Source organism: Ceratotherium simum, chromosome 10, assembly GCF_057802395.1.
Source record: "Ceratotherium simum simum isolate JZ-2026a chromosome 10, ASM5780239v1, whole genome shotgun sequence".
Lineage (NCBI taxonomy): Eukaryota > Metazoa > Chordata > Mammalia > Perissodactyla > Rhinocerotidae > Ceratotherium > Ceratotherium simum.
In genome coordinates this window covers 58,202,470-58,217,664 of record NC_141909.1, presented here as the reverse complement: position 1 = coordinate 58,217,664, position 15,195 = coordinate 58,202,470, and the positions used below count along the sequence as shown (strand labels likewise).

The 15,195-nt window shown below is 40.4% G+C and overlaps 1 protein-coding gene across 4 annotated transcripts in view; it reads right to left on the bottom strand.

Moving 5' to 3' along the window:
- The window catches only part of LRCH1 (leucine rich repeats and calponin homology domain containing 1), a 198,001-nt gene that overhangs the window by 76,636 nt on the left and 106,170 nt on the right, over window positions 1-15,195 (bottom strand). For all 4 annotated transcript variants that reach the window (XM_004433649.3, XM_004433650.3, XM_004433651.3 and 1 more), the window contains exon 3: window positions 8,409-8,535. In XM_004433649.3, the coding sequence (XP_004433706.1) occupies window positions 8,409-8,535 (127 nt within the window). The remainder of the gene's footprint in view (window positions 1-8,408; window positions 8,536-15,195) is intronic.

Here is a 15,195-nt window from a genome sequence, read left to right as displayed (position 1 = left end):
GCAAAAAGGGGAGGATTGGCAACAGATGTTAGCTCAGCGCTAATCTTCCTCACCAAAAAAAAAAAAAAAAAGGAGAGGAGGGAAGCAAAAAGATAACACATATATTTATGCAGCATATTCACAGCATGAACTCTCATGAAGTGAAATTCAGCCTTACCCCATTTTTCCATGTGTACTATATTCACCTGCTCTTGGTTGATTACTCCTTGGTTAGCCAGAAATTAGGGTATGCTGTTTCCCTAAATATAAGGTAATTTTTTCCAACATATGTGTCTAACATAATGGCTTTATCAAAGATAATTCCCCTCAGCTATATTTAAATGCTTATTTACCAGTAGGGAAAACAGTTACCCAAAAGTAATTTGGGTAACTTTTTTTTTAAAAAAAAAAAAAAGAACTTCACATAATAAAAAAACAAGTTTTTCTTTCTGACTTACAGGAAAGAACATCTGTAGACAATTAGAAACACAAAGTCCAATTGTCCATTCACATTTTGAAGGGTATATGGTGAAGGTCAAATTGTTTTAATAGTACTCTGCAATGCTGTCAGTTACTTCCTGTTCTGCCAAAATAATGGGGAAAAAATGCCCAGGCAGATCTAGCATACAAGCAAGATAAAGACTCTTCACTATTGTATAATCCAGTGTTGTACAAAATTGTGCAAAACTCCCTCCCAGTTATCGAACCTTGCCAAATTTTAAAGAGGTTATGAATTTCATTACAAAAATAAAACCCCATAGGTAATTATGTCTCAATTAGCTGGGGAATGAGGAGGAGGAGAGAGAGGATAACAGTCTAGGTGTTTGGGGATAAGATGTTTCAGAACTGTAAGAGCAACATTCCTAGAATGGCCTGGTTCTCTGGAACATGTCTGTCTACAATTAGCCTAACATAAGGTATGGCTTTTTTTTGGAGTTCATTTAAAGAAGATATGATTTCCGAAAATAAATCTTCAAAATAAACAATACTAATGCATTACACTTCTGGAGTTAGTGAGAATTTACCAAGCTGTGAATTCCAGACTCAGTAGCTTCTTAGAATAGTCAAATGAATCCCTTCTGAATTGTCTATTAGCCCTAAACTATGTCTTAGGGATTAATTATTCCATGCTACAGTGAAATCAAATTACCATATATTTAGCATTATAATACTATAAATATACAGGTAGGCCAAAAAAAATCATCATACACATGCCATAAATACTTAGTAATTCTATTCTTTTTTGATATAGACATGATTCTAATTACTATAATAATAACAAATACTCAAAGTTAAGTTTTTATGGACCAGCCAGTCCAATTTTGTCATTGAGATAAAAAACAAAATAGAGAATTCTAACTATTACTCGAAATACATTTATTTTTCACTGGTTTAATCAACATACTTTTAGGTAACCAAAAGAAAAACTGTAGAAGTTAAGATTCTCATTTATTCACAGCCCTTGTAGGCAATAAAGGAAGTCTCCAGAAGTGTTAAATGCACACTGGAGATTAACACATTTTTGTTATTAAGTGCTAGTTGCTAACTTATCTTCAGAACGCAACAATTACAAGGATTTAAGGTATCAGAGTAAATTCAGGGATTATTAAACTAGATAATGCTCACTTTCAGAAAACAGTATCATTAAAAAAGACTAGAAGTGTTTTTTAAGAAGTGACCTAAAATGAAAACCAACACAAATATTGTGTCAAGATGATCTGGGTTAGAGAAGATTTCCAGTGAGAGCAGGTCATACTGCGGAATTGCATGTGGTATTCTCATGAGCTACCGTGCTCTGACTCTCAGGTTTTCAAAAACTTGCTGTGGTTATACCATGGCTTAAGTTGTATTTTTGTAATAAATCTAGCTCTTTATTTAACTGAAAGAAATGCAAACATTCTAACAGGAAACACAAGCTATTAACACTGGCCTCCCATTATGTGACCATGCCCTTTTTTGAAAAATGTCATTTGGACGACTCACTGTGTAAGTTTAGGTAAATGTCTTAACCTCTCTGTGCCCATATAAAATGAAGAGGTGAGATTAAATAATTCTAATTTCCTTTCAATATCAGGAAAATCCAGCTACCACATCAGGAATAATGAAGAGATTTTGTTTGAAAGATAGATACTTAACTGACTTAAAAGTACTGATGTAAATTTTGATTTCTCAGCAGTCAAAAACCTCAATGCCTATAGTTAAACCTTTTTTTAAGAAAAATCAACATGAGGCCAGCCTGGTGGCATAGTGGTTAAGTTCACACACTCTGCTTTGGCGGCCTGGGGTTCGCAGGTTCTGATCCCGGGCACAGACCTATGCACTGCTTATCAAGCCATGCTGTGGCAGGTGTCTCACACATAAAGTAGAGGAAGATGGGCATGGAGGTTAGCCCAAGGCCAATCTTCCTCAGCAAAAGGAGGACGATTAGCAACAGATGTTAGCTCAGGGCTAATCTTCCTTACCAAAAAAAAAAGCAAAAAACCAATATGTTCATTTAAACTTGAAACTTTTTCAAGCAACCTTTGGTATGATAAATTATTACCTCTCAACACTTACTGAGCATCTCTTTCCAGTATAAAACTCTACTTCACACCCTTCCACATACCTACAAACACAGGCCCCACCCCATTAGAAAGGCAGAGACAGAAGCAACAGAAGGAACCTTGAACAAGCCATGGGTTTCCAACTGTCTCACAGAAACCAGAGAGGAGAAGAGGCATCTCCAGAGACGATGATTGGAAGGATTAATATGGTAGACACATGAATTGACATCTCCACTATACCCATGTCAGAGATTGGAATGCGATGCCTAAAAATAATGAAGAAGAGATTTTCTTCAAAGCTGCTCAATACATCCTATGTCTATAATCGGTCCTTGAATTCAAACTCTCCACACAACCAAACATTTCATGAAAAAAAATAAAAAACAGTGTGTCTAGCCAGGGCCAGGCAATGCAACTTCCAATCAGTTATTACTTGGGTCAGGCTCTGTGAGCTTTTTGGTGTAAAAATAGGTTTCTGAATCAGTGCTATTGTGTTCTCTTACACGAAGCTATGACACGATTTTCATACGCTGTATGACCTAGACGTGGACAGCATTGAGAAAAACCAAATAAGAGACAGACCATCTCTGGACTCCAGCCTGTCAGCATGCACAGTGAACCAGTGAGAAAACCCCTAGATCTTTGGCAAATGTCCTATAAAAGGTTCTCAAATTTACTGTGTTCTAACTTAGTGTGTCTGTCTTCACAGCCATCTGTTAGTTATAACCTATGGCATTTATACAGCATCTCTTACCAAATATTTAACGTACCTTATCCTTCAGGCATGATGTGATAGTAAAAGAACCATGTTTCCAGCGTGTTAACATGGTTTTAATGAGTGAAATGAGGTTTAGTCAACACAAGAGACGTCTACTGACCCTCCTGCCTGGCTGTGGTTCCTCAGAAAGCAAACTTTCAGACAGACACTGCCCATTTGTACCACACCCTATTTTTGTAACATTTTCTGATTCACTTTCAGCTGGTCATGGCCTGCCACAACCCTAACGGGAAAACCACTGCAAGTAGAACCAGGGAACTCTGAAGAGAGAATCATGGCCCTTCTCCTTGAGGCACTTACAGTCTAGATAACGGCACAATGAGCACAGCAGGATTGTGCTGCGGAAAGAGTGTGGGCTTTCATGAGACAAACCTGGTTTGCGCCCTAGTTCCACCACTTCGTAGCCCCATGGCTTCAGGTAAGTAATTCTGAAATGCAAACTTGTCTCTAAAATGTATATATGATACCTACCTTGCTGGGTTATTGTCAAAAGTATATGAAATAATACATGTCATGTACCTAGCAGAGTGCCTGGCATACAGTAGGTGCTCAGTAAATGCCACTGCTTTGTCTCTTTCCCTGAAGAAAGAATGTGCAGATACAAAGCCTTGCAAAGCAACATATACATGCAGTGACAGCTCTGAGGGAACAAGCTGTACAGAAGTAAGTCAAAGTGCCCAAGGAGGTCAGAATGCTCTAGATTGTTCCCATCAGAAATGACCCTGGAAGGGCTGGCTCCATAGAGCTAAGATTCCCTAAGTTCTCCTGCACCTGAAGCAATGTGGAAATACATCCTGGCCTCTCTTGTGGACGCAAGAAAAGGACATCTCCGTAGTGCTTCTTCATGGAAGGAGGAGGAATTGCTTTTCTATTTTCCCTGCATGATCTCAATGGCTGGACAAGCCAATCACTGAACAGGAATGCTTTTTGTTTTAAGATTCTTAGATAACTATGACGCATTTAAAAAGGTAAGATATTGTTTTCCAACTCCAATTCCTCTCAAAAATTAGAAAGCACAACTCCTTTCTTGTAGATGGGTACAGTGTTCTGTTTTTTAAGCAATGACGATTCTGGAATGCTCCACTCACACTTGGAAGAAAATAGAGTTTACGAATCAGTTTAGGATACTCTTGAGTCTAATGTGAAAGATTTAAAAATATTTCTTCCAAAATAGCTCAACAACGCTCAAAGCCTAATAAGCTGAGAGATTTTATCAGCACTTAAGTGGCTTAAGGTACTCTGAATGCTTGGGGAGCTCCCAAATTTTTAACAAGTTGGTTACCATGTAACCACAAAACAGAAGCCTCCCATGCAATTCTAGAATGACTTCAGGCTCTCCAGGGAATTTTTTCCAACTGATAGCTAAAAATCATCTGATATGGTTACCTATAGCAACATTACTATTTTAAGCAAAAAGATGAAAGATAAATAAGAACAAATGGAAACTAATCTTTTTTTAGTCTGTGACCTTTAAGCAAGGCCAGTCACCCCTTGTGGTTAAATAATGTCAACTTATTAAATTTTTACCAACTTCATAAATAAATGCTTTCTACAAAAATCAAGCTTGCTCATGCACATGGGTCAGCAAAGAACACAAGCTATAGCGCTGCCCCGGCCAGTAGGGTGGCCACTAGCCACACGTGGCTACTGAGCATGAGAAATGTGGCTATCCAATCTGTCATGTGCTTTCAGTGTAAAATACACACTGGATTTTGAAGACTTGGTATGAAAAAAATATAAAATATTGCATTAATTTTATACTGCATACATGTTGATGTAATAATATTTTGGCTATCTTGGGTTAAATAAAATATATTATTAAAATTATTTCACTTGCTTCTTTTTTTTTTAATGTGGCTACCAGTACATTTAAAATTACACTTGCTGCTTGCATTATCTTCCCATGGGACAGCGCGGGGGGAGGCTATTTCAGCTTAGGTTACAAGTTAGTTACACCATCCCTCTGCTTGAGTTTCTCCATTTGTGAGATGTCAAGAGCTTGGATTAGATGCCTTTTAAAACCTCGATGGCTCTAACATCCTAGGACTCGAGGGTTCAACAGTTACTGCTGCTGGAGAAAAGATCAAGGGCCGACAGATGAGAGTACTGTAACTAAGAGGCAGGGCAGCCTTCATGAGAGCTGGGCTCTGGTCAAGGCGCCTGAGAAAGCTCAGGGCGTCCCTTACAACCACCCAGCATCTCGTGTGTCTCGAGGCTGGAGACGGTGCTGTCCTACTTCTGCCACATGCCAGCCAGCAGCTGACAAGAGTATTGGAGGAAAGCCCTGCTGGTGTGGGGCTGGCTCCTGGGCTCAGCACACGCGCCACCTATTAACAGATGAGCGGGTCTGTGGCTGGAGCAGCACAGCTGATGGATGGCACGCTGTCGGCTGAAGCCCAGGGTGCAGTGGAACAGAAACACAGCCTGGCTGCCAAAAGCTTCCAGAAGCCTGATCTCACCAGTGTGCCACCCATCCGAGGGAGACTGAGAAGTGGGAAAAAACCCAACTTACTATTCATATTATGTTTGCAAGCCCCACTCCAAATTTTAGCAAACCTGGATTCTGTGGCTTATCAGACTCACAAAGGAAGCATTTTTTTTTTTAAAGCCTGTAACTATCAGTTTCATCCGAAACATTATTCTGTATTTTTGTTTTGTTTGGTTTTCTGGAACCAGTCAAAACGGCACCTTCTGAATTAACTTGGACTCAAGATAGAGTTGTCCCCCCACCCGGCACGGCACTTGGAAGTCCTCACCATCTGTCCCAAGCCACCTTTCCAGGCCCACTTTCCACCATGTGACAGCAGCATTCAGCAAACATTTATTGGGTGTCTCTCCTGTGCCAGGCACTGGGATATGACAGCAAGGCAGATGCGGTTCCTATCCTTAAGCAGCTTTCAAGGTGTGGGGGGAGCTGGCGTGGAGAATGTCCAGTAAGAAGACAAATGTGATGCCATGAAAATTCTGTGACAGGTATAGGGTGCTTGCCTTAGGAGCACCTGACTCAGGCCTAGAGGATCTAGGAAGGCTTTTTGGAGGAAAGGAGAGTTAACTTGGCTAAGAACTGACCAAGAGAAGAGGAGAAGAAAGAAACAGGTCATGTAGAAAGAGTGATGTGCTCCAAGGTCCAGAAGTGAGAATGAACAAGGTGCATTCCCAGAGGGCTGGAACTCAGAGGGTGAGGGGCCAGGGGAAGAGATGAACCTGGACATGAAGCAGGGGCCAGACCATGGAGGCCTTAAATGTGCTGTGAAGAAGTTGATGCTGGCTTAAATCTAAGGTGATGGCCAGGGGATGGAGTACCCAGCCCCGTTCCGCCTGGCCTCTGCAAGCTTTAACTGCTTCCCAGACCCCAGGCATGCCATGTACTCCCGGGCCGTCCTGCCTTGGCACAAGCTGTCCTTTCTCTCTTCAATGCCTGCTCTGTCCCTGCCTTTTTTTTTCCATCAAGGAAATAATCCCATGTAGACTTCCACAAACGGCCTCTCAAGGGTCTCTTCCCTTATAAACCCTTCCCAACTCTGAGACTGAATCAATCATCCCCTACCCCATGCACATATTTCTTGCAATAAAGACTTCAGGGGGAGGGAGCGTCTGCCCAATTAATATCCATCTTCTTTCAGAATTGGCCCCGTGGTGGCAGCCAAGCAGCCGCATCTGGGCAATGTGACCGTGTGCCTTGAGCATCACCGGTTGAGTCACGAGGGGACATGGGACTCAGATCTTGTCTCTCTCACTTAGAAATTGGGCCTGGGATATGCTAGTAGGTCCCTGCTAAGTGCTTCAGCTGGTGGACATTTAAACCTGGGATCTGTGGGCTAGGCAACTTCTCCATTTTATGGAGAAGAACAGGAAGCTGGGCGAGAAAACAAACCACTGTCATGGTTCTTGACAACTTCACAGAGTCTTGTTCTAGTCACTCATGATCCCTGAGCAAACGTCCTGATGCTGAATGATGGGAAGACCCCTGCATCTTTCTAACCAACTCCAACTCTCATTGTGACCTAGTGGAATGGGTTTCAGATACTGCCATCACATAAGTCCTGAAAAAGGCACTCTTTTTATAGCTCTACTGCCTTTATACAGCAATTACTCATTTCTCTACTAAAATCAAAGTTGATACACACATGACACAGGTGCTGTCACTTTCCTAGCAAATTCCCACTGCAGACACGACTAAGGGATCACAGCACTCTCTATCTGGGCCCCACAAGCCATCAAGACTGTGTTCCAGGTGGCCCCAAAGAAATTAACTGGAATGGGCACGCAAGAGAAGTATCGGCCATCAATGTTTAGACTGGAATCTACTTGAAGAAACGTTCCGTGTCCTTTTCATGGTTGTAATCACAACATCCAGCTCTGTGCTTGACACAAGGTCAGCAGGGAATAATGCTTGCTTGGAGGATAAACTATTACGGATAAAAACGATTACGTTCTAGCCTGATTGCTCATTCTTGTCTCTTTATTCACCCATCTGAGCTCAATGGAAGTCTAGAAAGGATTCATTCTTTTCTATTTTAGAAACAAGGTAAGTAACTCAGTAGTGAAAGAGCTGAAATAGAGCAGTGCATCTTGGTCTCAGGCACACACTTACAACCCATCTCTGCCCATCTAGAACTCATCCTTCTTTTTTTATCCCTGGGGATATGGTCACATTTTAAAGTTACATCAATTTAGGACAATGGTTACAAAAATCCTTACAGAATCAGAGCACTCTATTCTTTCTGACTTAATTATATACATTTGTAAAGTGTGGCCTACTAACTTATTTGTAGACTATTTTGCCAGTTTATCCATAATTTATCACAAACTTATATGCAATCTGAAAAAAAATAACCTAACTACCATATGATAACCTGTAAACTTCAGGAACTGTAAATCCCGGGAACTTGAGGAAGTAAACACTACAGGAAACCTGTAAATTTCAGAAACTGTGTCTGTCACAGCAAAGCCAAGATTTTTCCTTTCCTTACATAATGCCTTTATCAATGCCTCCCACAACGTAGGCTCCCCCTTGTACGACTGTAGCAAAAAGTCTCTCTGACTACCTTGATAAGCTATGATTAGTAAACAAACAAAAAAGAGCATGTTAAAAATCAGTAACATACCAACTCCATTAACTGTTTGAGCTGCCCTATCTCTTCTGGCAGCGATCCAAGTTTGTTGTTACTTGCAATTAAGACTTTGAGAGGCAGACCACACAGGCAGGCAGGCAGGGCGGACAGCTGATTTCTACTGCAAAGACAATACAACAAGAACACACGTAAACATACCGGCCACTTCATACTGTTCCTGAACATGTTTTTCACAAGCAAAGAGAAAGAAGTGATCTGAGAAGACATTTTACAAATACAGAAAGTCCAATAAAGCTTCTATATATATAATAATTCAAATCCCCAGTGTATAAGAAAATAAAATATATTTTAAAAAAAAGAGATGCATAGGCAGTTCTGAGGGAAACTTTTCCCAGCACGAGGGACTCTCCATCAAGCCCTCTGCAGAAGCTGTGCCCTTGGCCAGCTGGGAGGCAGATGGGCAACACGCTCTGCACCACCAACAGCAACGGGATGCTGGTGCCAACTGTTCTCCTCCTGCGATGTGAGCAGGGAACTCAGCGAGGACCAAAGCAACCAGCACTGCGAAGGCATCGTCTCATCCATTTTAGTAGTGATGGGGGGGGGGGGTCCCTTTGCTGCAACTCAGAAAACCACCGGGCGGATTTCCAACGTTTTGACTCAGCTTCCTTTTGTTAAAGCAAGAGCTTCTGTGGTTAAAGGCTATTTGAGTATCTGCAAGAGAGCTAATTAAAAGAAAAAAGTAAAGTTGGCTTTCTGGCAAAAATGAAGCCGGAGCCTAAAGGGGTTCAGTTTTGCAGAGTAGCCAGAAAATCTGAGTCCAGTTCTCGCCTCTGTTCTGCTTGAAGAGGTTCTCTACTCAGAGGTCTTTGAACTGCTGATCGTCAAGCCTTAGTTTTCTGAGAGACGGAGGGAGGAGCCCTTTTCCTGCTATCAAGGAGACAGACAGATGGTTTTCAGTTTCCTTTGCTTTCCCGGCCATTATGCTGATGAAGCCAACGAGGCAGTGAAATTTCTAAAAATCTGTATGTTAAGTTATTGCAACTACTTAGAACTTCTTGTGTGTATGTGCACACACGCATGAAGCTTCAGAGGTTGTGGTACTGTGTACATGTATTTATGGGCACGCACATATCTGTGTGTGCGAGGGGGAGGGACAGTCAGATAGACTGGAAACACACCAAAAAGTTATCAGTGGTCATTTTGGGGAGAGTAGGTACAATGAGTGCTTCTTATTTTGTTTATTATACTTTGCTGAATTTTCCAAAGTTCCTACAGAGTGCTTTTATAATTAGGAAATACATACCATTATAAAAAGATAAACTTCATCTGGATACTGGTTACATGGGTGCTTCTATTTGTGAAAATTCCTTGAGATGTACACTTATGACCTATGGACTTTTTTCTATGTATGTTATATTTCAATGAAAGGTTTTACTCCCCCACTCCCCCACATGAGGAGACAGGACTTGGGCTAGCCAAAGGGCATCTCAAGCTAATGGGCCAAGAAAAAGCAGGTGTTGTGCTCAGGAGAGAAGCTTTCTAATGTGGGTGGCTCCCCTGTAACCACCCTGACATCTCTCCTGCTGCAGGTACCCAATGCCCAGGTAACTAGGTTTTAGCAAGAAAAGATACAGCCATATCTTCTTTCCATTGCCCATATCCACAAAGAAACTATTTTCAGAAAGGAGCAGAATGAGGAGAGAGCTTTCTCTAAGAGAGTCCAGCGGAGGGAGGGAGGAGATTGAGAGCCCTATGGGGGTTCCTGGCACTAGAAGGGCCAGCTGGCTCTTTGCTCCCACCTGGTTAGGGTGACAGGCGAGAACAAGGGTGATGGGCTCGCCCTGGCACTCTCTCCTGATCTCTGGGGGCAGTAGAAGGGGAGACCAGGGCTACCAGCCTGTCCTTCTGTCCTCTCACATCCCTCCTGCCGCTATGCCTCACCCGCAGGAGCCCAGTGGGGCTCTTTTGGCTAGATAAGAGCCTTTCTGGTGCCCTGCCGGGAGAGCTTTCCTCAAGCTCCAAAAAAGGCTCCTTAGACACTACCTCCAGAAAAGAGAACTAAGTTTATTAAAAGGTGGCAAGTAAATAATTTGGGATGTAATTTGTGGTTACAAAATATTTATTAACATGTAATTTCATAAAGTGAGGATTGGTAAATTAAAACGTTAACAAGGCAATTCTATTATATTGGAGCTATATTTAAACTTCCTTTTAAAGAGAAGATTAAGGGAACAAAGATTAGTATTTTCAGAAATTTCTACATTCCTATTTTCCACAGAATCAACCATCACAGTTGGAGATCTTTCCCACGTTTCTTTGCTTGGAAACTCAGATTTAAATAATTCCCAGTCTCACTACCTTAATGCAGGCATCTAATCAGATTAGCAGATACTGAATTGGGAGAGCCATTTATCTTACCATTTAAGCAATGCCATGGAAGCTCTGCTCATCTAAAAGCATGAATATTTGCGATTACACGAGATTTTTCTCACTGGAATTCTTCCAGGGTAGGTACTAATTTAAAATAAAATAAAATTGAAGCTTGTGAAAGCATTTATGGTTTCTTTGGTGGGGATGCATGCTTTTTATGCTGCAAGTTGCTAATGGGATAGCCTATTTATTTATGCCTCACACATTCCTCTATTTACACTATAGTTAATCACCTGTAGACAAATCCAGATACCAAGACTTTAGTCATAATAAGCATTCCAGAGACCTGGGGCACGTTTCTTCTACTTCATGCATCCATCCCCTCAGCCTCATTTCATGTATTTTATCACAGGATGTTCCTGTATTACTTGTAATTTCCCCAACAGAAAAAGGAAATACACATGCACACAAAAACCCATTAGCTCCAGCAAATATTTACAAAGGAGAGGAGAAACTACACTCCCTCTAAGCCTCTACCCACTAAAGGCCACATCAGCAGCCTGAGTTTTTTGAAACCACTCATCTGGCAGCAATTTTTCTCAAGCAAATAAGTGCCCCAGGCTGTAATCCACTATCCTGCCCCTGCTTGTCTCCTGAAGGCCTCTGCGCTATACACAGGCCCTTCGAGGAAAGAATGTTTAAAAATAAGGCCACATAGTATCTGATAAGGTAAAGGCCGACATTTATTTTCAAATCTAGCCTGTGAGCCACATCTGAAAGCAAAATTAAAAAAAAAAAAAAAATTTTAACTCACTCATTACAAAACAGTAGATTAGTGGGGGAAAAGAGCCGCTCATTCGGAAGTAGAAATTATGGAATCGGTCCTGGTGGCCTGAGCCTTCCTGCCATCACAGAGCTGAGCCTGCCCAGCATCTCGTATCACTCTCCCTGCCCAGTCTGGGTTGAGGATGGCACAGGGAGGAAGGAGTGGGCCGTTAGCAGTCCTTGTTTATTGCTAATGCTTCTTCTTCCATCTTTATCAGTTGAATGACTCCCTGCTAGATTTATTCGTTTAGTTCCTCATTTCAAGATGAAACAACAATCTGAACATTTTTGATAGTCTAAGTTTGCAGGATAAATTTCTCTTAAGTTGAAGTACCACTATATCTCACTTAACATAATTCCTAAATTAAGGAATTCACAAACCAAGTCACTTCTGTATGGTTTTACTTTTAAAGAGTTTTATTTTAACATATTTTGACTATAGCACTTATTAATATCCATGTTTTCAGACTTAATGTTGGTATTTGACATTATTTATTATTGGTTTATCAGAAAGTTATTTTCCTTCAAGTATGTGATGATAAAAACATGCTATATTTTTACATGTGATTTTATTATCAGGGCATCATATATAATTTTTTATTCAACTGGAATGTAACTTTTTTTTAGTGTATAGGTTCACTTAATAATGCAACATAGAATTCACTTAGAAAATAATTTATAGAAAGACTCGTATAACAGATTTCACCTATTCAATTGGTAAAAAGGTCACCAACTATGGAATTAGAAGATCTGGGTTCCAATCGCATCGCTGCCACAAGTCATCTATATGACTTTAGGTGAGTCACTTAACCTCTCTGGCTTTGTTGTCCATAAAACATAGGTAATAACACCTATATACCATGATACATGGATGCAAAAGTGCTTAGCCCAACACTAAATCTATATATAAAAACTAAACCCTATTCAACCACTAATGTGGTCAAGCATTGGGGAGGTGACCAAAAAGAGCATACGTATTTTCAGCTAGGCTTTAGTCATTTATTTCCTAATTGCTAAAACTTCAGCCACTTTTAAAATATGGTTTCATGTTTCATTCATTGAAAACATTTACCAACAAAAAATAAAGAAAACTACTCTGAGGCATGCTGAGAAGAACCAGGCTGGGCTATAAAATTCCAGGCCCAAATAAACCAAGTAACTGTTTTCAACCTGGAGAATCAGGACTAGGACATATAATCACCTGAATGACGTTTTGTCTCCCATCTTCTCTAATTCCAGGATCCTACCATTTCTCTGGGAACACATGAACACCCAGGGATCACCATCTCCATTTACTACTTGGTTTCCAAAGAGGAACAGAAATAATAATGTGAAATCATTAACCATCACAAACCTATTAAGAGAATGTCACAGCGTGCATCTGACGGGCCACAGAGAAAGCAGGGCAGGTTTCATGGTGTGGTCACCTGGTCTTACCCTATAGGCATCTCTGCCAGGGAAGGGAATAAACAAGTATGCAGTAGTTACTGTTACTGCCTATTTGAATGGCACTGTCTGTGCTCCCTGCCTGACCTCCAGTAAATAGTTACTTTACTTTAGCCAAGCAAGTTTCCTTTTTCACATGATACCTCACCTAATTTTGTTTTCATGTTCTTTTTGCATACCATGTTTGCCTTTCATTCCAAGACAGAGTAAATTTTTCCGTTTTGCATATGACACTTGACTGTTAATTGTCTTCACCCACACACAACAACCATAGAGACCGTTTCCTTTTTCCTGCTTGGTCCACTCTGAAAAGCCCACCATGGCCAAATGTCTCACCCTCACTTCCTCTAATGACTGAGTACTTCCCCTGTTGCCAGCCCTCCCCCTGCATTCCCACAATCATTATACGTCCAAGATAATTACCAACAAGAAGAACATTGCTTTAAGTCACCTTGTGATATCTTGGTCAACTTTAATTTTATAAATATAAAAATTATAAATATAATTTTAATAACATTTACATGAAATTTTGAATCTTAAATGAGATTATGTATATGCATAAAATCTGAGAGTCCATGTTTAAACGTAACTTTGAAAGCAGTTATGCTACCTACAACTTGAATAGGGCAACCATTTAGAAACTTAAAACTTCTGGTTTCAAAACTAGAAACATAGAATCATCATTTCAACCAAGTCTTGAACACTATACCCATCATTTCACACCGTATAGACATAAAGGCCATATTCTGAGAAGGTAAAGGGTCAACTTTAGAAAAGAGAATTGAAAGAAAAGCAAGGAAAAAAGTGAGTGTCTACAGCAGCTCAGAATTCGGGCAAATTACTGCACCAGCCATTTCACTGTGCATTTCGCTGTGCATACCTGCACCATATTTGGCTACTGTAACTGAACTGACCTCCCACAATAACAGCCTATCAGTCTCCTCTTGAGTATAAATAAACCCTTGCTTAAAATATTTCATTTTTTACACCCATAACCATCAGCAACCACCACTACCAATGTCTGTAATTAGATTTCAATGTGCGGTTATCGATAACTACCCCTTCTCAGTTATCTCCTCTCCTTTTTTCTAAAAGCTTTTCAATTCTAAAAGGACAAGGCTCTAAAAAGTATTACTTTCAATTTTCTCTATAATACTCATTACGCCCTTCCTTCATTCTAAAATGGAGCTAAATGTTCAAAATCAAGGAAGTGTTGGATGTTCAAAGGGAACTCACCATCTGATATTAGCAAAAATATTAATTTGCCAAACACCTTTTATGGCAACAAGGCAGATTTGGGGGTTTAAGTATTAAGACTGTAGAAGCCTGAGCCCTAGGTCCTGAAAAATACCACTGTGCAAAACACTGTTGCTGGCACACGGGAAAACCATCACTAAATGGAGAGGAATGATGTATTGGCACTGAAGAGAATTCCCCCACTCTTTGGTGGAGCCACGTTCCAGGCAGAATGGACACTGGCTTCCTGTTACCAGGAAGGTACGCCTACCTTACCTGCCTTCTCCTCCTTGCTCTCCACCAAAGCTAGAAAGATGTATGTTTTTTATTTTAACACTTTTTCCCTAAAAAAGAAAGGGATATTGATGCCGACAAATATGAGCAGGCTGCTCAGATCAAGTTTTACCAGGCGACACTGAGATGATAAAAAAATATTCATAATAAAAATTAAGATGCCTAAAAATTACTGTTTATCATTTGAAGACATCCATCTATTTGTAGGAATTTTTGAATGTGTGATATAAATTGACACGCATGAACATAAGTTTATGTGCATCCTCTTTTCCCCACTTATCCGTCCAAGGAAATGAGCTTCAGAGAGCTTCCATCATGTAACTTGACAGCCACTAATGTCAGTTCTACTGAACTGCTCTAACACTTTTACAAATCAGTGGCATATCCTCTTTACTAACAATACCATAAAATCCACCAACTTGACTCAAACACTAGATGTTTTGCCACTAGTTTTCTTAACCTGTATTGCAATTCATATGACAGAGCATGCCACAAAATGTGATTCAACAAATCGACAAACATTTCCTGGGTAGTTATTATGTATAAGGCACTGTGCTAGGCACTTTTAGACAACTATTATTTTATTTATATTCACAACAATCCTGTAATATAAGCATTCAACCTCCTACTTTTGAGACACTAAAAC